The 24721-nt window shown below is 42.1% G+C and overlaps 2 protein-coding genes across 18 annotated transcripts in view; both read left to right on the top strand.

Annotated features, from left to right (window-relative positions):
* The window catches only part of LOC311265419 (protein NLRC3-like), a 36048-nt gene extending 29281 nt beyond the window's left edge, over positions 1 to 6767 (top strand). For 13 of the 15 annotated variants that reach the window (XM_084367048.1, XM_084367047.1, XM_084367051.1 and 10 more), the window contains 2 exons: positions 4184 to 4357; positions 4457 to 5516. In XM_084367048.1, the coding sequence (XP_084223174.1) occupies positions 4184 to 4357; positions 4457 to 4481 (199 nt within the window). In that variant the 3' untranslated portion in view covers positions 4482 to 5516. The other 2 variants (XM_084367052.1, XM_084367049.1) reach the window with 2 other exon arrangements.
* aplf (aprataxin and PNKP like factor) lies at positions 6363 to 23688 on the top strand. Of its 3 annotated transcripts, none has more exons than XM_084367754.1 (11): positions 6363 to 6405; positions 8394 to 8528; positions 10345 to 10416; positions 14144 to 14307; positions 14845 to 15034; positions 16064 to 16199; positions 17695 to 17879; positions 19194 to 19492; positions 20003 to 20131; positions 20593 to 20639; positions 21615 to 23688. In XM_084367754.1, exons 2-11 carry the CDS (start codon positions 8436 to 8438, stop codon positions 21815 to 21817), a joined length of 1518 nt encoding a protein of 505 aa, XP_084223880.1. In that variant the 5' UTR covers positions 6363 to 6405; positions 8394 to 8435; the 3' UTR covers positions 21818 to 23688. The 3 variants fall into 3 exon arrangements, with proteins under 3 accessions (XP_084223880.1, XP_084223879.1, XP_084223881.1); XM_084367753.1 differs by lacking the exon at positions 6363 to 6405 and adding an exon at positions 7317 to 8168; XM_084367755.1 differs by lacking the exons at positions 6363 to 6405; positions 8394 to 8528 and adding an exon at positions 10114 to 10236.
* Positions 23689 to 24721: the final 1033 nt, after the last annotated feature.

The following is a 24721-nucleotide window of genomic DNA, read 5'->3' as shown; positions in this document are numbered from 1 at the left end:
AGGCATTTGACTTCACTCAGCATGTCTCAGGGCCCACCCACAATAAGGGCCATACTCTGGACTTAGTCATATCAAAAGGACTTAACATGACCGTACCCTGTATCATGGATGTTGCTATTTCAGATCACTGTTGCATATTCTTTGATGTGTCTGTTTTTCCTGTACAACAGAAGGGTACCCGAACAATCAAAAAACGTATCATTAACAACAACACCATTGAAACCTTCAAGAAAACTGTGAATGAGTTATCGTTGTTCATGGCCTCATCAACTGAGGATCCTGTGAACAACTTAAACTCAAAAATACAAAATATCATTGATAACATTGCACCTGTTAAAACTAAAAACATAGAAAAACAAAAAGCCCCCTGGAGAAATGGAGTGGTTGTTAGGCAGCTTAAGAGAGAGTGTCGCCAGGCAGAACGAAAGTGGAGAAAGACCAAACTTCAGGTTCACCATGAAATCTACAAGGATAGACTCAATCATTACAACAAAGAAATTAAACAGGCCAGACAGTCCTTCTTCTCTAAAATCATTAATGAAAATATCAACAATAGTAAAGTGCTCTTCTCCACTGTTGACCGACTTATTAATCCACCATCTACAACCCCATCAGAAATGCTGTCCACTGAAAAATGTGAAGAATTCGCTACATTTTTCAACGATAAAATTATAGCTATCAGACAGAACATTAGTGCATCAACATCCAGAAATGAACCTACCCTCCAGTTCTCCAGGAATGACTGCTACCATGTCCCACTTTGTCCTGTTAGACCAAAAAAAACTAGACGATATCGTTGGGCAGCTCAGGTCCTCCACCTGCTGCTTGGACCCTCTCCCTACCAAATTCTTTAAAACTGTTTTTAGCTGCTTAGCACATGAAGTATTAACGATTATTAACTGCTCTCTTCAATCAGGTATATTTCCTGCAGCACTTAAAACAGCTGTTATTACACCACTTCTGAAAAAGAGCAATCTTGATGCAACAGTTATTGCTAACTATAGGCCCATCTCCAACTTACCATTCCTCAGCAAAATACTTGAAAAAGCAGTTTACTTCCAGCTTAACAACTATCTAACATCAAACAGCCTACTAGACTTTTATCAATCTGGTTTTCGACCTCACCATAGCACAGAAACAGCACTTATCAAAGTTGTGAATGATCTGCATATAAACACAGATTCTAATAAACTATCTGTCCTTGTGCTCCTGGATCTCAGCGCTGCCTTTGACACTGTTGACCATGATATCTTATTAGAGAGACTAGAACAATGGGTTGGCCTATCTGGCCCAGTTCTAAAGTGGTTCAGAACTTACTTACAGGACAGGCAGTCCTTCGTGTCCATTGGAGTCTTTGTCTCAGACAAAGTAGGTGTTATGTGTGGAGTACCCCAAGGCTCGATTCTTGGACCATTATTATTTAATTTTTATATGCTCCCACTCGCACATGTTATAAAGAAACACAACATAAATTACCATAATTATGCAGATGATTCACAACTGTACTTATCTATATCTCCGGATGACCTACATCCCATTCACTCCCTAACTCAGTGTATTGAGGACATCAACCTGTGGATGTCACAGAACTTTTTACAACTGAACAAAGATAAAACAGAACTACTCATCTTTGGTGCAAAGGCTCAGAGACAGAGAATTGAAGCTCATCTCAGTTCTCTGTCCCTGGAGAGCAAAAGTGAAGCCAGAAATCTGGGTGTAATCATAGACAGTGATCTAAACTTTAAGAGCCATATCAATCACATCACAAAATCCGCTTTTTATCATTTAAAAAATATTTCAAAATTAAGAGGCTTCCTGTCAAAAGCAGACTCTGAAAAATTAATTCATGCATTCATAACAAGTAGACTAGACTACTGTAATGGTCTATTTACTGGCCTCCCAAAATCAGCTGTACAGCGATTACAGTTAATTCAAAATGCGGCTGCACGCGTTCTCACTGGAACAAAAAAGTTCGAACACATTACACCTGTTCTTAGATCCCTACATTGGCTCCCCGTCAAAACTAGAATTGATTTTAAGATTCTGCTACTTGTATATAAAGCTCTAAATGGCCTCGCACCTCAGTATATAAAAGACATGCTCATCAGATATGAAACAGCAAGAACTCTCAGGTCCACCGGCAGCGGTCTTTTAACCATCCCTCGTACTAACTCTAGAGCAGGGGAGGCTGCCTTCTGTATCTATGCCCCAAGTAAATGGAACACCCTGCCTGAGGACCTGAGAGACGCTCCTACACTGAGCATTTTTAAAAGCAGGTTAAAAACCTTCCTTTTTTCTAAAGTTTATGACTAAGTTTCTGTGTGTGTGTGTGTGTGTGTGTGTGTGTGTGTGTGTGTGTGTGTGTGTGTGTGTGTCTGTGCGTGCGCATGCATGTGTCTGTTCTGTATATTGTAAGATTTGTAAAAGCTGCATGCGCTGGTTCTTTGTATAATTGCACAGACTTTCTGCACTTGTCTTGTAATCATGTTGTCGCTATGTATAAAGCACATTGTGTTACATTGATTTGTATGAAATGTGCTATAGAAATAAAGTTTGATTGATTGATTGATTGATAAAACCTGATTGAAAATCCTCATATAAACTATTGTTATGAAGAAAGTCACATAGCTGGTTGGCGACTGCTTTCTCAAGGATCTTGGAGAGGAAAGGGAGGTTGGATATAGGTCTATAGTTGGCTAAAGCTTCTGGATCAAGATTAGGCTTTTTAAGGAGTGGTCTAATTACAGCTAGTTTAAAGGACTGTGGTACGTATCCTGTTAATAGAGACAGGTTGATCATTTCTAGTAGAGATGTGCTAATTAAAGGTAAAGTTTCTTTCAGCAACCTAGTTGGGATGGGGTCTAGGAGACAAGTTGTTGGTCTAGATGAAGAAACCATCGAAGTTAGTTGGTGGAGGTTGATGGGAGAGAAGCAGTCTAAATATAAGTCAGAATTTACAACTGTTTCTGAGGTTCCTGTGTTTAAAGATACAATAGTGCCAGTTGAGGGCAAGCGATGATGGATTTTGTCTCTAATAGTTAAAATTTTATCATTAAAGAAGCTCATGAAGTCATTACTACTGAGCGTTGTAGGAATACATGGTTCAGTAGAGCTGTGACTTTCTGTCAGCCTGGCTACAGTGCTGAAAAGAAACCTGGTGTTGTTTTTGTTTTCCTCTATTAATGACGAGTAATAGCTTGCTCTGGCATTGCGGAGGGCCTTCCTATATATTTTAAGGCTATCTTTCCAGGCTAAGCGGAATTCTTCTAAATTAGTGGAACGCCATTTCCTTTCAAATTTCCGTGATGTTTGCTTCAATTTGCGGGTATCCGAGTTATACCAGGGTGCTAACCTCCTGTGCTTTATAGGTTTCTTTTTCAGAGGGGCAATAGAGTCCAGTGTTGTTCGCAATGAGCCTGCAGTGCTATCAACAAGATGATCAATTTGTGAGGAACTGAGGTTAGCGGAGGAGTCCTCTATTATATTAAGACATGGCATTGAATTTAGTGCCAGCGGTATAATTTCCTTAAATTTAGCTACAGCACTATCAGATAGACATCTAGTGAAGGAGTTTTTGCCTAAAGGTGTGTAGTCCAGTAATAGAACTTCAAAAGTGATGGTCTGATAAAAGAGGATTCTGTGGAGAAACTGTTAGATTTTCAATCTCGATACCATAAGCTAGAACAAGGTCAAGGGTGTGGTCAAAACAGTGAGTTGGTTTATGTACACACTGAGAGAAGCCAGTAGAGTCTAATGTGTGTAATATGATGTGAAAGTTGTGTTGACTCTAAACTGCAGACATCAGGCTGATATTATACTGATCCACACTGAGTATCTTAATGCTGAAGTCTGTTTTCTTCTTCTGTGGATTAGTCCATTGACTGTGGCAGAGCAATGTTGAGCTGCACATTTAAAACCTTCATATAACAACATGAATAATTCACTCTGAACATCCTCAACTATTGATTTTCATCTTAGATTACAAATCATGTTTTTAAATGTTTTTTAAAGTGATGAGAAAAATACATACTACAATGAAAAGTTAAATAATCTCTATTTTAACTATCAGACAATAACAAATATATTCAGAATTGTCTTTTTACAACATTTTAATGAAGCTTTGTGACCTTTATACTGACTGAATATTTAAATTGTGAAGTTTCATCATTTATTCTTTATTCAGATTGAACAGCTGCAGTTTGTCAGAGATCAGCTGTGCTTCTCTGGCCTCAGCTCTGAAGTCCAACCCCTCCCATCTGAGAGAGCTGCAGCTAAGAGACAACAAGCTGCAGGATTCAGACGTGAAGCTGCTGTCTGAACTGAAGAAGAGTCCACACTGTAGACTGGAGACTCTGAGGTCAGTAGAGAGTTGGAGTCAGTCCATGCTGGTTTCAGCAGTATTGTAATAAACACAGTCAGCATCAAAGTAAAGATCCAGTATTTCCTGCTTCCTCAGTGAAGCTGTGAGAGGAGAACGGTGACAGGCTTCAGGATTGGACAGAAAGAGATAGAGGGGGAACAGTCAGCCAATCAGACGAGCCAGAAGCTTGTTGTGATCGTGTGTTTGAGTTGAAGTGAAGACGACTGTTGTTGTTGTGTTTGTGTGTACAGGAAGTAAAGCTGGATCACAGCTGACAGCATCACAGGATGTGTAGAGACAGCGGTCCTCATCCATCAAACTGTTGCAGCATCAAATCTTTGTTCTCTCATTTCAACACTGAACAGCTGATCAGTCCATCTTTGTCACAGCTGTCAGGTCTACGGTGGCCCTGAAGGTCAAAACACAACAACATCCCACAAAACATCAAACTGTCACCAGAGACTCTGGTTCTGTCCAACAACAAACAAGAACACCGTCCCACCTTTTCCATGATCTGAAGTGTGGTTGTGTTTGGACCTTCAGGGCCACCGTACAGATCGCTCTGACTGAAGCCTGCACATCACTGACTCTTATTTCAGAGAACCACGGTTACATTTAGTAACCATGTGGTCTCCTCACAGACCAGAACCTCTGCTGAAGTCCAGTAACCACAGCTGGTGTTGACTGTTCAGTCTTTGTATGAACATGTAGGAGCTTTCACATCAAATATTTATATGTCCATCTGTCTTTAGTTTGATCCAGATGTTTTTACAACAGACTCCATATTTACATATTTGTAATATTTAAAGCAGATGAAATATTCAGGTGTGACTGAGACTCTGGTTTCTAACAGCAGTCAATCATCATCAAAGTGTTTCTGCAGTGATGATGCGTTCAGGGACTCTGAGCAGTTTATTTCACTGTGTACTTGAGTGAAACCTGCAGAGTAAACACACTTGATGTGTCTGCAGGTCTGTGAGCTTCACTCCAACACGTTAACATGAGAGCTGAAAGGAAGCTGGCTACGCTACACAGCCGCTCCACTTGTGGTCTGAACAGGACTGAAGTCCTGCTGGTCTTTATATCACTGACTGACAGCTGACGGAGGGAGTCTCTGTCAACACTCATGTATCACTTCTGCTGTCTCTCTGCTTCTCTCATCAGCTGGTGGTCTCTGTCAGAGTGATGAGAAAGGTGGAGGTGTTGAGAGGATCAGCTGTGTCCTGATGATCCAGAGAGGTTGAAGCAGCACCATCAGCTGGTGGGTGGAGAGGCTCTGACTGGGCGGAGAGGAGAGCTTCATCCAGCAGTGACTGACAGACCAATCACAACACGTGGAGATGATGTCAGTGCTGCAGTGTGAACTGCTCTGAGATCAGCTCCACTGTCCAGTCCAGCATCATCCCTGTGTTCCTCTGGATGTTACAGAGTGTCATCAGTGTATCTGGACTGCTCTGCTGCATCTGCCGAGGAGCCGTCACGTCAGGAGAGACACAATAATGAGTTAATTACTCGTTAAGAGAGACTTGATGTTCTCTGCAGTCAGGTGGGACAAATATGTGCATATATCAGCGTCGCCTGAAGGCAGAAATCCAATATTGTTGATCCGTTGTGTAAATGTACAGTCATTTAAAGTGTGCACAGGTTAAACTAGTGTGAACTAGTGTAAAGTCTGTGGCTCTCTGTTTCTCTTTGTGTCTCACCTGCTCACTGTTGAAGGACACAACTGTTGTTCATCTTCACTTCATCCTGAATCTTGGAGGTTGATGTCAGAGTGCTGAAGTCTGCACTTTAAGGATCTTTCTCATCACTGCTGGATCATATTGCTGTGTACTTGTTCTTTTTTCCTGCCTTTCTTATACTAAGTGTCTCGGTCCTGTCGTTTCTGTGTCATTATGTGTGTTTTATAGCTGTTTTCTGCTCTTGTGTTGTCTTTGGCCCGTTCTCCAGTGTTCTGGTTTCCCTTCTTCAGGTGTTTTTCCGTTCCTTTCCCTCACCTGTCCTTTCCCCGCCTCACTCCACCTGCAGCTCCTCCCCTCGTTAGTGTGAGTGTGTATATAGTCTTTGTGCTCCTCTTGTCTTTGTCAGGAGGTCCGGATGGTTTCAGTCTTTTGGACCTTGTGGTTCTGCTACAGTATCAATAAATGTCTCTCTTGGTCTTTGGGTCACGGTCCGGTCAGATCCAGGCAGCTCGCCTCTCGAAACAATAATACAGGCCTGACACAAAACACCTTCATCATCAGATGCTCTCAAGTGAGAACATCTGTTGTAGTTGTTATTGAGATGAGATGGAGCAGCCACCTGATGACTGTAAACAGGCTGATGAGTTATCAGCACTTTGTTTTCTATGTTGCCTCATTTATTAGTAATATCAGTCACGTATTTTACAAATAAATCATTAGTTGTATCTTTGTGTGAATCTCTTCAGTGTGTTTCTCTCCAACAGTCAGTCAGACTCACTCATGCCTTCAGCTGCAGTCCTTACAGTGTTGAGAAGCACCCACAAGTCACAACTGAGCAAAAGTCAAGAAATCATGTCACAATGTGACTTTAGTGAAAGTGGAAGTCACTTATATGAACAGCACTTCAGTCAAAGTCTCACAGTATCTGATATTAAATGTACTTCAGTGTCAAAAGTTTAAAATAAATAGATTATACATGTTTCTACATGTTTTTGTTGATCTGACTGCAGATAAATATATTTTAAAATGTGCAGCTTCAGCTCTGATACAGCTGCTTCAGTAAAGACAGGAACTGAAGTTACCAGATAAATGTAGTGGAGTAGGAGTACAATATTTATCTGATCTGAAGCAGAGTGGAAGAATAAAGTAGAAGAACATGGAAATACTCAAGTAAAATACAAGAATCTCAAAATGTACTTCGTTACAGAGTAAGTAAATGTACTTAGTTACATTCCTTCACTGGGCTGTAATCACAAGTAACAGTCGTGCATTCAGAAAGTTACTTCAGTAAAAGTACAAACAGAAAAACTCTCAGCAGTAAATGTTTCATACAGGAAGTGAACTTTCACAGTATTATGATTCTAATTATGATGTTATGAGAACTTAAAGTACTTTTAATTCATGAAGCTGTTTTTCTGATGGTACGTCCATAAAGTCTGACTCTGAATGCAGGACTTTGACTTTTAATTGAATATGTTTACATTATATTTCTTCTTTTACTTTAAAGGATGTGAATAATTCTTCACAGTCGAGTTAATGTAGGAAAAACTGAACATCACCACTAAATTCACTTCCTCGTCTTTTAGTTCTGGATCTCTCAGGAACATGAACAAATACATGTTCTACAGAGAAAGATCTTTTTAGAGGGACAAATAAACACTGTAACTGTGGTGTGATGCTTTATAAATGAAAGAAAAACACTTTATTCATTGATCAGTTTCACACTGAAACATTGTACATAAAGCAACACGTCATGTGCAGATAAATACAATAAATGTGACATCATCGACAAATTCAATCCACTGAAGTCACGCACTGTGTGACTTCATGTATGCCGAATTAAAGAGTGATGTCTACTTATTAACAAACCATCTTGACATGTTTTTTATAAGCACAAACAAATCGCTGATAAACACGAACATTTTAAATTGAGAAAATTTAAGACGGAATCCGGTGAGCGTGTGGCCGGAAGTCCATCAGCAGCGCCACATGTATACTGCGCATGCTCCGCTGCAACCCGGAAGTTTTGAAGTGTGTCGCTGACAGCAGCAGTTGTTGTCCTCCGTCCTGTCGGTCTCAGTTTCTCTCCTGGGGACAAATAATCGTCCAGTTCGCCGCAACATCAGGTGAGAGAAGTTAAAGTAACTTAAGATATGAAACTACATGTTTTGTGACTCAGCTGAACTTTGGTTTCTGTTTAACGCAGACTCGCTAACTGCTGCTCGCACACGACTGAATGAAACGTAACATGAAGAAGCTCCTTCAGTCCGGATATCAGCTGATATATCTAATAAGTCAGTTAAAGATGTCAGACTTTAACGAGCTGACTGTTGTGGTGTGTTTTCCACCAGTGTCCCGGTGAGAGGCTCCCTCCTGTCCCGCCTGCTGAGCAGATGTCCGGGTTCGACCTCGTCCCGGTGGACGGCGGCGGTCCCGTCCACCTGCCGCCGGGGGAGACGGTGCTGGGCCGGGGTCCCTTACTGGGAGTGAGTCCTCCTCCATTAGTTTAACTTGATACAAACTTTACTCTTAATTATCTGCTCTTAATTATCTACTATTAATTATTTACTAAACTGGATGAGCTGTAAATCAGAATTGGACCGATATATCAGTCGACTGATATTACCGGTGATATCGGCCCATCACAGATATATTGGTATCAGTGTATGCACTGACCCTGACCCACAAAAAAGTCGATGTGGAGAATGAAGTGGACTCTTCTGCTCCGTCAGATCCAGTTCGGGGGGCGTCTGACAGCTATGCGAGCTGCCCGGCCCACAGTCTCTGTCCTTAGGGAAACGCTCTGTGTGCAACAATCTGGTCAAAGTGTTTATGAGCTAAAAGAGAAACAATGTCTCTGTTACTGAAGCTGATGCTGAACAACACTTTCATCAGTTCATCCACACGAGACACTTTGTTGAGGCGACATATGAGCTGTCTGATGTCTCTCAAAAGGTCGACTTTGATCTTGAAATTTCAGGTTTATTCTCAACGTTTCGACTTCTTCTTCTTTCTTGAAGTGCAATAATGAAAAAAAAACTACTTCCTCCTCTTATTTTTTCTTCTTCTCACCCCTGGACCTGATAATCCTCCTCCGTGCTTTTCTGAGTCGAGCTGGCGGCCATGTTTGTGTTGAGTGAGACGATGTAGTTCACTGAGCGGTTTAACACAAAATGATCTTTTACTTTATTTACGTCAAACTGGGACTTTCTTGTGTTGGAAAATTATCTTGTGAATGAGAAAACATCATATGAAAATACAGATTATAATAAAGAAAACAGATTCTTGTCATCGCATTTCCAAGAAGTTACCTGCTGCAGTGCACTGGTGTCTTCTGGATGTTAAAGTTTATTGTTAAACTGTAAAATGTTCTGTCTCGGTTTCGTCTCTTTGTGTTTGTTAACCACATTTTAGTGATCACTATGAAAACTGTGTGTGTATCAGCCGTTATGTGTCCAGACCTTTTACCTTCTTACATCTGTGGCGGTGTCAGAAGTCTCTGGATGTTCACATCAGAAGAAATGTGTTATATCTGATTATCAATCTGTAATTTGTTGCACTGGTGCATCAGGTATAATCTCTATCATATATCATGTTTGTTGTATTGTGCACGCCACATACACATCCGTTAAAGACGAGCTCCTCGAGATAAAACTGAGGAACGTTTGAGTTTTAACTGAGCTGCAGTTCTTCCACTGAACCACTAGAGGACGCTGTCACACTGACAACATGGAGGCAGCTGGACGGACGTGTTGCTACATGCACAGTGTTGTTAAATGTGCACAGAGCTTCTTGTGTTCAGCTAAAATAATCATTTATTTATCAGCTTTAAACCAGAAACAAAGAAATCTGATGAACATTAATATGAAAATCCAGATGAAAGACTTTTATAAATACACAGTTTACAGTCTGAATGTTGAATGTTTGAGCAGTTATAGTTTCTGATTCAAGGAACTTGTGTGTGTTAAAAGCAGCTTATCACTTTTTTTTGTCCTCACTTTACATCACCAAACTCACCAGAGCTTGTTCATCCCCAGAATTTATCTTTTGGGGACCATGAATATCCACAGCAAGCATCGTCATCCATCATCCATTTTTTAGATGCTTAAACGTAAAGTTGGAATAACTGAGGCACAAGAGGAACTGTGAGGGAGTCTGTGAACGTCCTCAGCAAACGTCTTGGAAATGTGGCCTGTGGGTGTCAGGATAGCGATCTGAATTTGAGGAACAGAGAAACGATAACTCTTTGTATATTTTGTCCTGAAGCTCTTCTGTCTTGTTTTTTCCCTCCCGTTGTCTCAGGTCAATGATAAGAGAGTGTCCCGACGTCACGGGCTGCTGGAGAACCTGAACGGACGGCTGCGTCTCAAACCGGTACAGAAACATGTACACATCCACACCCGTCATCTGCTGTTTGACAGTCAGCCTACTGTTTCCTAAACTCACCATCGGGTTTTAAAGCTGAAGTCTGCAACTTTTATGGGTTCAAATACCTGTAGTCTGTTTGGAGGCGTTGGAGGAGCCCTGGCTGATACTCAAGTACAATGCCTGACAATAATCCAGCAGAGAAAGCTGGAGTGAAAGACATTTTGTGATTTTCTTCAGCTGGAAGAAACCTGATTTAACAACATCTTTGACTTAGATTTGCAACAAATATCATGTGTTTAATATTCCCAGCAGCCTGCTTGATATTCCTCCACAGCCCGTCTAGATCACCTGCTGCTGAGCTGATGGAAACGTCAAACAAAATGTTAAAAATGTTCATCACACTCTCCTGAAGAGTGACGTCTTCAGATCGCTTCTGTTGTCCGACCAACTCCCAATTAATTTTCTTTTGATCAAATTTTCAATATAAATCTCCACTATGACACACGACAAACAGTCTGTAGAGGCTGATTAAAAGTGGAAACAGACACTTGAGGGTTTACACTTGACAGCCAGAGTGACAGCGACCAACAACACCGGACAAAACCATTAATCCAGTGATCCATTAATTTACTCTGATGGAGACGTGGAAGCAGAATGAAATGATGAGAGAGAGCTGACCAGAGCTTTCAGGTGAACGACAGAACAGCGCAGTGAAAGTGAAGTTTATCTGGAACCAATCCAAACACAGACAGTACCATTATTATTATATATATATATATGTGTATATATATATATATATATATATATATACATTGTGCCATCAATATTTATCACGATACATTAAAGCAAAAACATGTCTATTACCAGGTTAAGTAAATCTTCAATGTTTAATTAAGACGAGTCACAAACTTTCAACAAAATTTGCATTTAGTGTCCAAACATTTGGTCGCTGCAGTACAGGGTGACGTAGCGATGATGTGTTTTTGTAGCTAACCCTGAAGTTAGCATCGCTCTGGTTCCTCAAATATTTTGGATTATTACAGAAAATAATGTGAAGGTTCTGATCCGTCCAGGTTCTGTTCAGCAGATAATCTCCACAGATGAACTCCACTCTGTGATGTTTGAAGCGTAAATTAAATGTGTAGCAGTAAAAAGCTAATGCTAGGCTACAAACAGACGACATCACGGTCACATGACTCAAACGTCTCCACCACTGAGCGTCTTACTGCACAATTACTATCCAGGTTTCTATAAACTGATCAATGCACAAGTTGTGAAGTCAGAGTGAGAACAGTGTGTAACTAAAGTGGGCCTGTAAAGACGGACTAGTGAGGAGACGAGTCTCCGTGTTCGCTGTGAGGACGTTTAATGTCCCCGACAACCTCTGTAGTCTCATTCAGACACTTGTTAGCAACCGCTAACCGTTTTTAACACATGAAGAGCTTTAAAATTAAACTGTGGACATTTAATGATGAGTTTATGTTGTAACCACATAAGAAATATTCCCACTTATTTCACACATTCAACACACTCACAGGATGCGATCTGATTTCTGGGCTTTAGGACCACAGACTGCACCGCTCTGTTGGCATCAACAGAAACTGGAGTAACGGCTGTCAGTGATCTGTGAAAGGTGTTCATTTAGTTTCTGTAATGTCCAACAGTCGTGAGCTTTTCCAATAAATACCGTCAATACACAGATCTTTATTCATCCCGAGGGCAGATTCCAGCAGCAGAAGTCAGATGGAGGTCTGTGAGAGAGATTACAGTGTGAAAGACATAAATCACACTGACCTCACTTAATTACCATCTGTGCTTAATTGATTGAAGAGCTGTTTATGCATGATCACTTCTCAAACCAGAAAGATAATGATCACTGCAGGCACAACACTTCATCCACTGGTTTAATGGTGAGGCGAACAGTGACAGCTGTTCTCCACAGACCTTTAACCTTCGACCTGCGTCATAAAACAGAGGAAATCCAAATGCTGTCCGGTTTCCTGTCAGCTTCTCGCCGCAGGTCTGTGAGCAACATCGAAAAATCACACGCAGATTTCAGACAACTGCTCCTGATGAAAAAATATCTACATCAGTCCTGACCCATTTAACAGAGGTGGTTTGGAGGAGAACCCGGTCAGAAGGGAAGGATTTAAAAGGCCCGACCCGCTGAGTGATTACAGCCACCCTGCTGGTTTAATGTGTCACAGTGTGAGAGGAGTCTCATCAACCTCCCTGAAATCTGTGTCAGACTGAAGAAAGCAGCGCTGCAATATAAATACATAAATACACACACATGCAGAAGAACTGAGTGTTTATAGGATTTATATGCTCTTTCCTTACAGTCTCATTGAGAGATGCACTCACAGACCATCAAAGGGACGCTTTGCATTAAATAGGTCAACAGTCAGTGGTGGAGATGAAAATAATAAATAAATGGAAATAAAGGAACGAGCCACACGCTGCCCGACACACAATGTAGCTCCTGGCAACATTGAACAAAATGGTTGCCTGTCAGGTTGGTTACTGAACTTGGTACTCTTACGAGTACTGACAAGAGCCCGACCCATACTATAGACTATTTCTTTTTTTTTTTTACAACGATCCATCAAATGTGGTTTTGAAAAGACATTCACAGGATTTTTTTTTACAGTTTAGCGATAAACGTGTTGTCTAAAATGACATCAATGCGCTATAACAGTAAACTTACCTGTAATATAATGATAATAAATCACCACAATCAACTTTATCTGTTTTAATCCCCATAAAAAATTGATTTCATATCAGAGCATATCGGGCAACATATCAGCCGATACGGAAACATCTTGGATGGGCCGATAATATCTGTCAAGCGGTGCATTGGTCGGGATGTGGGACTGACAGAAGAACCGATTTATGTTGAATGAATCGGTGCCAACTTTCTGTACCTGAGAGCATCCTCAGAGTAATGTTATAGAGAGAAAGAGATTTATAATGCAAAATACAAAGCAACACGTCTAACCTGAGCAAACACCTGGTCAAACAGGTCAGACAGCAAATATCTATCCCCTGCAGCAGCTTCAGTTAGCGTTAGCATCGCTAGTTTAACATGAACAACAAAGCAGCAACAGCTTCATGTAAATAATCAGCTTGTTGTTGGAGACGACTGGGCTTTTTCCACTGTCTTGGTTAGCTCAGCCTCTGGTTCGGACCAAGACGCCTCATTGACCTGCTGTTTAGTACGATAAGTCTGAGGGTTGTTTGTATGTCTGTTACCTTTACGCTCCTTTTTATGTTTTTTAATATAATCCAGCTGATCGTCCCTCAGTTTCTACATGTTAGTCCAGGTGTCCAGTGTGAGTGAAGTGCACAGAGTAAAACCTTCAGCTGAAGCAAGATTTCTTTCTTACAACTGAAATGACATTTTTGTTATTACGAAGTACTGAAAAAGGTTCTGTTGGGTTCTGGTTGCATCAACATACGAGCGCAGCAGAAGCAGCAGTGAGAAATGGAGGTAACTCCAAAACTAAAGGGGGAAGCATAACCGCTAACTTCTGCTCAGTGTACTCTCTGCTGTGCAACTAGCTGCCGTTACCAAGTTAGCTCAGTTAGCCGTGGAGCTAATTGGCCTTATTACCTGACAGTAGACGGCGTGGACTGCAAACTCAGATCACAGTGAAGGTGAAATACCAGACTAACAAATGAAAGCCAAACTTGAGTTAACTGGTTTTTCCTCTTTGTTGATTTGGACCTTCAGACCCACCTGAACCCGTGCTTTCTTCAGTCGTCGCTGACCGACGACCCTCGACCTCTGCAGAGAGACTCCTGGTACCCTCTTCATCACGGAGACTTGTTCTCTCTGCTGCCGGGGCAGTTCGTCTACAAGGTGGTGGCCGTGGGCGGAGAAGACGGCACTCCCAGGTACTTACACATCAAGAAAACTGCTCCTTTTCATGTTGATGATGTGTCAAGATGAAGACGTGAATCTATGAATCCATCATCCGGTACCAGACGTCTCTGAATAATTAGATCAGGACAGAAGAGGCTGTTCTCCTCCGTTTAATTAAACTCTATCTTTTATCTTCACAAAGCAGACAGCGAGGGGGTGAGTGTTATCTGTTCACTCAATTAAAAGAAAAAATGGGGGAGAATGTTGATTTATGTTGTCTCTGGGTCTGCTAAGCTGTTATCTGAGTTTCCCTCCACTGTTGTTCTGATGCGAGCTCTCTGTTTGAAGCTCAGATCAAACACACAGGGAAGGACTCTCGAGTAATGTCGCCACTGTTCAGAGCAGCCGAAGCTCATGTAAAATTCATACTGAAAACTCCAGCTCGCATCAAAGCAGCAGCGAAGAGGTTTCACAAGTTTGGATCTCTGACACTTTTCTCATCATCATTTCCTCCAAGAAAACTCTCTACTAATCATTGAGGCTTACTGTCATCGTTTCACCTCTTGTAGAAACAGTCAGACATTTGAAGAAGAAGAAGAAGAAGAAGAAGAAGAGCTTCCTGTTTCCCCAAAGCCAGATGTGGGACCACCCTCTCCTGTTGGACAGGACCGAGGACCGACTCCCCCTCATGAGGAGGCAACACCAGCAGCTCTGTCGGAGCAGGAGGAGGCCGGCAGTCCTGACAGAAGTTTCAACAAGGTTTGAAAACTCACAGCAGAATCTTTTCAGCACCGATCTGACCCGTGAGCTGGACGTCCTATCATGACGATGTCTGTGGCCTTTATTTGAAGCAGGCTTGTATAATTACTCATTAGCCTCATAGATATATAATAGACCTAGATACAGAAATTAAAAATGACGCCCATTCAGTTCAGTGAGACCTGCTCACCTGGGGCGTACACCGAAAGGTTTACGCTGCCAGGTTTACTTTGGTTAAGCGGCTCATTGAATATGTAGTAGTTTCTCCTGCTGGCTCCGCCCCCGAGATTTTAAAATCACTTTATCTGACTTGAGGAAAGTTTCACAAATATGAAAACTCCACAGATTTGAACTGGGGAATTTCTCACTGCAATACTGCGAGTGGCCACTGGGGGGAAACTGGAAGCGAGGCTGAGCGACGCTGCTGTATCGAGCTGTAAATGACACTTTCACGATTACGCTTTTATTACAAACTTTTGCCACTGAATTTAAATGTAAAGCCCTCCAGCATTTCAGTGGACAGAAACCCTTCATTTCTTAACGAGGCTTTTATTGTGAAACATTTCCAGGAACGTGTTGCAGGAAGACTCAACGACCTGAAAGGTTCCCATGTGGCGCTGATACTGCAGCTACTGCAGCTACTGCAGCTACTGCCATCATGTGGCACTTATAACTTGATTTATTAAAGGCTGAGAAGGAGGAGCTCCATTGCCTCTTCTGTGGTGTTGTCAACATCTCCTTCCTCTTCAGAAAAAGAAGAAACCCAAGAATTTGAATGTCAACGATGAAGCATTCGGGTCTAACTGACAACAGTATCCATAGTTCAATACTTTCTTGATACCACATGTTTAAAACCACCGACAGAACCACATCTTCAGTGATGTTTCTGCAGGCTGTTAATGACTAGAAGGAAACATTTATCCTTTTTATAGGACCGTTACCGGGTGTGTTTTTTTACACTGATGTTGTTGAAGTTTAAAACGGTGACATCACGTCCACTGACTGAAGAGGCTGTTCTGTCTCATGTAGAGAAACTCTGCACAACCGAGCGAGGCGCAGGACGACCGGAGTGACGTCATGCCGCCTGCACCAAAGAGAAGAGTCTTACCTGCCTGGATGATGGCGGCCGTCGCAGCTCCGCGAGGTTCTTCCTCCAGCCCGAAAGGTACCATGTTCATGTGGGTCTGACTGGACTTCACTGCAGTAGACATGGATTTATTGTTTTGTTCATCAGTCTGTTCACACTTTAACCTGAACCTGATCCGTCTTTACGTCACAGTCTGTTTATTGGGTCCTGGAGGAAGTTCCCATGCGACACACACGTCTGTTTGCAGTTGTGTATCACAACAACAGACAGTTTGGCCGAGACATTAACACATGTACGCTGGAAGTGACTGGAACGGGCAATAATAATAATAATAACTTTATTTATAGAGCACTTTTGTAAAGTGCTTCACAGAAAAGAAAGAATCAACAGCAGATAAAAACACTAATCGATATAAAACAACAGAAAATAACGAGCCATCACAGGATGAAACAGGATAGTTGGAGTAAAATGATGAAACCAAAACTTGTTAAGAAGTCAGGAATGTCGTCCTATAAAAGAAGTTTTTAAGAGACGATTTAAAAGTTGCTCATGATGTCGCCTGCTTCATTTTAACAGGTGGAGAGTTACTTACTTTGAAGGCCCGGCACCTTCACTTACAAGTCGGGACTTTAATTTAAACACACATTTCTGTGGTGCTGATATAAAACACTTGTGTTACAGCAGCACTGATCCACAAAGTGTCTGATGGAGGAACGAGTCTGTTCTCAGGTGACGTTGTGCAGTCGTCACCTGAACGCTGCAGACGTTTGTGGACTTTAAACAGCAGCTGAACCCGACCGACCCAGTCTGAGAGCTTCAGTGTTCAATAGAAAGGTTGAACAGATTCACTGCCGTCAGTCTTTCTCTTACAGTAGATGTTGTGTGTGTGTGTCACTGTTGTATTAAGCAGCCACTGATCCACAGACTGCTGCTGCTGCTGCTGTCTAACATTAACTCTGAAGCAGAGCAGACGGCTCGGCTCTGCTGAGGTAAACTGGGCAGAGTGGACTGATGGAAAACTTCCAGTTCCCTAAAGAGAAAGTGATGCTGTGATCTCTGTGACGTAACTGTCAGGAGGAGGACTCAGTCCAGACTTAAACAACGGCAGAAGACTGACACGTTACAGCTGCTCCTCCTCGAACAGAAATATCAACACTATAGAGAGACTTTAATATGTTTTATAAAGCGAAGACAATAAGAAGTGAGAGTAAGTAAAACAAAAAACAACATTGTGCTTTAAACTATATTAAACAATCCCAGAGATCTCAGATTGATTTGATTGAGTGTGAAGCTGTTTCTCCTCGTCACACTTCAGATGTCTCTGAGCTGATGACAGTAGAAGACACCTCACAACTAACAAACAAACAAATATAACAACAACAAACATTTCACTGAAAGTGAAATAATATAGAGAAAAGATAAACAGATCTGAAAACAGATTTGTGTTTCAGGGAAAAAGACTTTAAGAATCAGAAACTCGTGCATGTGTTTCTGTGAGAGCATCATTACTGTTATCAGCCTCAAACGTTGTGCTTCAGTTCTCTGAAACAGTATCTTCCTCTTCCTGTTTCAGTTCAGTCTGCTGTGAAGGGAAGTAAACGGCCGGCAGCGACGTCGACGAGCACCAAGCGAGCAGCCGCCAAACAGGTCAGGACCTCCTCACCTGAGGAGGACGAGGAGGAGCTCAGCGAGGAGGAAAAGCCAAAGAAGAGGAGAAGGAAGATCTGCGATGAAGAAGACGCAGCTCAGTCTAAAACAGTCAGTGTTGGAGAAAGTACAAAAAGTCATATTTGAGTAAAAGTAAAGACGTTAAAATGTTTCTTTGGTAAGAGTTCAGATCCAATATTCAACATTTTCTCGATTATCAGAAGCATCGTTTTTCTTTTTTTTATCCGTCAGCTGATAAAATCAGTTAATTCATAAATCTGCTGCTTCAGCTTTGATGCATCTTTGCATTAGATTCAGTGGAGAGAACGTGTGAAGTAGCAGAAAATGTTTATACTCAAAGTAAAAGTATCTGAAAAGTACAACTGTCAGTCAGTGACTGTAAGAATGTTTTTACTAGTTTGTTGGTTTGTTTGTTTTCCACCAGGAAGTCATTTCATCATTTTTAGTCCAAATTAGATCCAGATGAGACCTTCAGGCTCTGCCTACGGTGGCCCTGAGGGGTCAACACACTGCTACTTAAGAAAACACTTGCACACAGAAAAAAGCAGCATCACAATTATATTTCTGTGTAGAGAATTCAACGTGAAGTAGTTGGTCGCGTCTGCAGCTGATGGTGTTTTCTTCACTTGCTTGTGTTTCATCGCTTCACGTTTTCTGAAGAAAGAAACAAGCGTAAGACTCAAAGTTTGATCTTAAACCCGGATCTCGCTTGTTAATAAAGTCGGCAGGTTTTGGTGAAGGAACGCCGGTTTTAAACCGTCTGGTGGGAGGAAACACATTCATCACTTCACCTTCTTTGCCTCCTCCGTCGGCGGCTTCTTCTTTTGCATTGAGACTTTCCAGTTGTGCCACCGCTACCTGAGGATAGTGACCGGGGAAACATTGCCTCTTCCTGTTTTGCTTGTGTACGTGTAGACGTGCGATGGTGTCATTTTAGTACAGCTACACTGTGCAATCAGTATTTACTTTGTCTGTTTAAAGCAGTTTAAAGCTGCTACGAGGAACTTTCTTGTTTTGTTGATTCTGGCGCCCCCTGAGGACAGAAGCGGTACGAGCACCACCTCCTGTCATTAAGATCTTGTTCTGGCTGATGCTGCCTTTGTTTTGGAGGCGAGTGAAAGAAAGAAGCAACGTATTTTTACCCTGATTTGTCTTCGTTTAACACGTCTGTTTACAGGACACATGGTGACGCACGTAAGATTAATAACTGTCAGTTTTAGTGCTGCAGCATCAGACTGCAGAGCAGCTCGACACTCCAGCATGAGAATAGTTTGAATTTTATGACGTATTCAACCTGAACAAGTCAGAATCCACCTTCTCACTGAGTGTCTTCATGCTGTCTTTACAGACTATTAAAGCTGAAGTGGACCTTTCTCTGTTTCTGTTGATTTCATTGACTTCCAGGATGTTCCTTCAGTCCGGCTGCAGAGTAAATCCAGCAGGTGTGAGGTGAGCGACGAGTCTGAGACGATGGAGGTGGACGAGGAGAGAAGAGGTGGAGAGACATCTACAGCTGCCGTCAACACCGCGACACGGACGCATGAAGCCGGTCAACCTGAGAACGAGGACAAGAAGTCGAAGAACGGACCACAGACGACCAAACAAGCGGAGTCTGTCGGGTCAAACGGAGGCTCCGTGTCCGGACCCGCTCCGTCCAAACCTCGACTCAGAACGGCGTGTCCGTACGGGAAGGACTGCTACAGGTACGTTTACCTCAGGCGGAGCTCCTTCAGAGCTAAATAAGAAAAGTAGAAGGATGAGTGGGAGGTTATCTGAAGTCCTGCTGGAGGGCTTCTCCTTTGATGTGGCTCATTCTCCAACAAAGATGAGATGAAGAGCACTCGAGCTGATGAACATGAGACTGGATCAGGCTTCTCTCAGCAGCTGCCTCAGAGAAATCCACCCTCAGACTGAAGATAAGGAACATTTCAGAAACGTTAAAGTGAAAAACGTTTTCTTTCTGCAGAGGAGACGTTCATCACAACAGTTATTCACCTCTAAATCTCCCAAAGTGACCAGTTAAATAATGTGAATGGTTCCTTTTTGATGTGAATGTAAATCTTATGGTGTGTTTTATTCCACTTTCATGCAACTGTTACAGGTTCTGGTGTGTAAATGATTTGGACCCTTTAGATGAAGTGTACATAATGATGGCATGTTTCTCCTCCAGCAGTCTGACGAGCTCTCACCACCTCCCTGTTTGTTGTTTCCAGGAAGAACCCGCTTCATTTCCAGGAGTGCAGTCACCCCGGTGACACCGACTACGAGGACGAGGACGAGGAGGATGAGGGTGAGGAAGAGGCAGACCGACCCGAGTGCCCCTACGGCACCGACTGCTACAGGTCAGACATCACAGCACGGCTGTTATTAGCACCAGAGAGTGAGAAAGGCATGATGGGAATCTGGTTTTACAACAAAGACCTGGCCAAAAAATCCTTTTTTTGTGATCTGCTGGAAATGTGACGAAGAGTTTGAGTGGTCATCGATTAAATTAAATTAAAGTGGTCCCTCTTTGACCTTCATCTCGTGCCGACATCAGGACAAACATCTTCCATCTGATGAGCAAGTATGGAAACATTTCCTGATCACGTTCCTGCTCCTCAGAGGATGAACCTTTCAGATGTGAATGACCCCGTGAGGTTCCCTCTGCTGCCCCCTTCAGAGGAAATGTTGTATTTTATCTCCACTTGTGTTGTTTGTCCTGTTTAAGACTCGTGCTGTGGGCGTTGTGATACTGATAATAGTCTCCTGTATGACTGCGTTAGTCTCGTCTGTTAAACTTTGACTTTTTCTCCCCTCGCAGGAAAAATCCTCTTCACAGGAAAGAATTCAAACACACAAAGAAACCAGGTGGGATGTTTTTCATTGTCTAATCAACAGTGAAACATAATCATCATTATGACTTTAAAGTTGTTTGTTTAAATATGATACGGTTTAAAGATAAATATATTGGCTCGATGTCAGGAGACCAAAGCTTCACTAACTCAGGTCCATTATAAACATTTAAATCAGCCTTTTAAATGTTTTCATTACTCAACATTAACATGTGAAAACAAAATGCAAATATCACATCGCACCTGAAATTGAGTCAAAATAACCGCAGTGTCTTTCTTGGTGCACGTCGGCGTTACCTGCTGGAAGCTACGTTAGCGTAGCTGCTGTAACATCGGTGCGATCAGAAGAAGCTCTCTCTGTTGATCTGATTGGTTAAAGTTAGCTTGTGATGGACAGATGTATCGTCCAATCACCTGCCAGGTTTATTTTTTAGTGTCCGACCTTTTCCAGTTAACGAGGACGAGCTCCTGGGTGGTCCTGTGTGAGAAACCGCCTGGTGCTTCAGGTCTCATGAGTCTGTCCTGGTTGTTCTTAAAGTATAATATTATTGATTATTATTGATGTGAACAGAAGGTCGGAAAAGCAAAATCTCTAAAAGCCAACAGACCTACACCTTTCTACGAGCTGTGTTTAAAAATAATGCATGAGTGTTATCAATATAACCTCTGACATTTTTATTGTCTTATTTTATGTGTTTGTATGCAAATGAGGCAATCTGATTAATTATGCACGCATTTACATAAATGTTCAGATAAATAAACCCCTACATGATTATTTTGGACGTTTTCTGTCACACTAGTCTGACAGAAACATGTTGCAGAAGTAAAATAGCCCCAAATCCTAAAACTGGAGAAAAAAAATAGTCTCCACTTAAAATGGAGGCAGGTGAATCGCTTCCTACAGAGCTGCTGATGTTTGAAGCCTCTCGTATTGTCTCCGTCACTCTGGATTATAACATCACGTAAACATGTTCACACTGTTTTTCGACAGGCTCCACCAGACGTACCGTGCAGAAGAAGACCCCCGCTAACGATGAAGATGAAGATGAAGACGACGACAGCTTCATCGATGACGACAGCGAGGACGCAGGCGATGACTCAGACTACGCCCCTCCTGACTCGGAGGACAGCGGTAAGGAGGACATCAAAAGACTGCAGAAAGAGGCGAAGGCCTTTCTGAGGAAGAGGAAGTAGACACGACGTCCTTTCTGTTGTCGTTTGTTTGTTTCGCAGCTGCAGCAGCTGTTTTTATGAGCACACGTCAGGTTAATGAGACTAAATCACCTGGAGGAGCTGCAGCTCCTGAGGCCTCAACAGAGCCTCGAACAGTTTGGACCGAGTCCAAAACAAGCTGAAGATGTGGCGTGTAATATGACCGAATCCTCCAGGACTGTTTTTAAACGTCAACAAGTGCTGTGTGTGCTGCAGGTCTTCAGACTGATGAGCTCAGAACCGTCCTTCAAACAAATGGTTTGTTCGAGTTTTAAGCAGAAGTGTTCACGCGTTGCAGTCCTGGTGTCTCCTCAGGTGAAGCATAACTTCTTTAATGTTTCACATAAGTCTGAACCGATCAGAGCTGTTAAGGCCAGATTCAGAACGCAGACGTCTTCTTGGCCCCGTTCAGACCAGGTATCAACGTCTGTCCTGAGTGATCCGATCACAGGTGGACAGGTGTGAACGATCCCAGGTTTGAGATCCGATCGCTCAGACCACATTCAGAGGTGTGTGACCACCGTCTGTTACTGGAACTAGTAACCACATCACCAGACTCCCTTAGCAAATGTAGTGATTTTAAGAGTTGTTTCATGAGGAGAAACTAAACAAACTTTGTGAAACAGCTCTGACAGATTCTGAATCATTGTCTCCTTGTAAATTCAGCACTAAATGAAAACAGTAAGTTGTTTGTTTCCTTGTAAAAAGTGTCAGTTTGTGGCTTCTGTGTCTAAAGTGCTAAAGTCTTACCTGCCAACATTTAGCAGCTGTTTGAACACACTGTTTACACTGATTTCACCATTTACACTCAATTTATGAAAGAAGAAACATTTTATTAACATGTCACATTTTACAAACACACTGACCAGTGTAGAGAAGGAGTGAAGCTGCTGCGTCTGTGTTACATTAACTGGACAAACATCGGCTGACATGAACAACACTGGATACAACTGCAGACCTGGTTTGCAAACATACGATACACATGCAGGCAGACAGGAAACGTGGAGAGAAAAAAGGGCTCTGATGTGGTTTTATATATGTTTCATCAAATCTCCAAACAGGAAGTGAAGCTCGGACGCCTCAAAGCAAAACACCAGCAGCACTCTGAGCTCTCGGCACCTCGGTGTCAGCGCCGCGGCCTCTCCACTGTTTACTCACGTCGTGTTTTAAAGACTTCTCAGCCGCTCTGTGTGTGTGTGTGTGTGTGTGTGTGTGTGTGTGTGTGTGTGTGTGTGTGTGTGTGTGTGTGTGTGTGTGTGTGTGTGTGTGTGTGTGTGTGTGTGTGAAAGCTGTCAGGTGTCTTTGCAGGTGTCGTCATGGCAACGCTGAACACAACAGCGGACTGCATTATAATTCAGGTGATTAAACGCAGATGCCTCTGAATGAAGACGCTCCTCGTGCAGCTTCAGATGCAAATTCAAAATTAATAAGAGTTAATCTCGCGCTGTCCGCTCGGCTGTTTACAGGAGATGGAAAGAAGCGAGTTTGTGTTTTGTGATGAAACAAGTAGTTGTTTTCTAAATCACCACGTGTGTTCGACCAGCACTCAGATTCGGATCAGTCCAGAAATGAACTCTGATGGATCATTTTTCTTTTTTTTGTATTTTTCTTGTTTAGATTTTATGTCGGATGAAGTTGCGTCTGTTCTGGGTTCAGATCGAGTCTGTCTGTGTAAATACGTGTGATTCAGGAGCTTAAGGAGTTGATCTCTTGTCATCTTTACTCTGTTTGTTGGAGTGTTTTTCTAATGTTGGTTAAATGATATTTTTCTGATGAAAACAGAACTCCTGTCTTGATTTTATGGTCACTCATCAGCTGTTAACTTGTGTTTTAATACACTTTATCTCCATACATTATTTATTGTGACATGTATTTAATTCCTCCCTCGTTTTCTGACTTTGAAAAGCAAACACTCGTCTCGGCCTGTGTTCACATCTCTGACATCTTAATTAAATTCCTTTTCTTAACAGTGTTCATCTCATGCAACATCACATCCAAACTGAGAGACACGTCTTCCTGAAATTAACAGTTGATTCTGAGCAGGTCAACAATTAAAATGCAATTAACGAAAGCAGCTTTTTCCATGAAGAGAAGAAAAAAAAGCGTTTTAATCTCGTTCTTCATCTCGTTTTAAACATCGGTTTGCAGTCAAACGTGTGTCACTCCCATTTTAAGACACATCTGCATGAAAAGTACACACAGTGATGGATAATCCAGCTGTTTGTTTCCTTCTGAGCACTAATATCACACAGCAAGAGTCACATGAGCAGCAGACAGTGGTGGAGAGTAGTTTACATTTACTTTCAAGTTAAAATCAAGTTAATGTGCGAATCAAGACTAATAATACAAAATATAATGAACAATATATACAGCATATTATTCTGCATGATGTCTACTTTTACCTTTGTCACATTAAATAGAGTTTGATTCGAATACTTTTGTACTCTTTGTACTTTTATTTTTCGGCTTCATGAACCCACTCAGAGTCTGTTGTGATGTCAGTATCATCCTGCTTTCTGCCTGTATTTACTTAATTTCTCAGTATTTTGCCGCGTTCAGGATGTTTCTTGGTGTGAAGCCTCCACTCAATAACAACGTGAGGTTCTGACTCTCTAAAGCGTAGCTGCAGCTCTGTGCGTCTGTTTGACTGAGGGCAGGGCTGAGCTACACACACACACACACACACACACACACACAGAGCAGAGAGGTAAATAACTGTCACACAACATCCAGAGGGTCGTGTGAAGGTGTAGGTCTTTTTTTATTTGTGCTTTACAACGTAACTGATGTGAGACAGTCAGAAAATAACGTTATTTTTCTCTGATTAGGTTCTTTGTTTCGCTAACGTTCGCCCGACCACCGCTGCTCTCTGTCTCGCTCATTTGT

The sequence above is a fragment of the Pagrus pagrus genome (genome assembly GCF_965226575.1).
Source record: "Pagrus pagrus genome assembly, chromosome: 2".
In the NCBI taxonomy this organism is placed as follows: domain Eukaryota; kingdom Metazoa; phylum Chordata; class Actinopteri; order Spariformes; family Sparidae; genus Pagrus; species Pagrus pagrus.
Note: the sequence above shows the minus strand (reverse complement) of the source record. Positions and strands in the feature narration are given on the sequence as shown.

Excerpts from the sequence above, each read along its gene's own strand:
- aplf (XM_084367754.1), top strand. The coding sequence starts at position 8,436 with ATGTCCGGGTTCGACCTCGTCCCGGTGGACGGCGGCGGTCCCGTCCAC. Across the intron at positions 8,529-10,344 it reads GCCGGGGTCCCTTACTGGGA|GTCAATGATAAGAGAGTGTC; the intron begins GTGAGTCCTCCT and ends CCGTTGTCTCAG. Across the intron at positions 19,493-20,002 it reads TACGGGAAGGACTGCTACAG|GAAGAACCCGCTTCATTTCC; the intron begins GTACGTTTACCT and ends TGTTGTTTCCAG.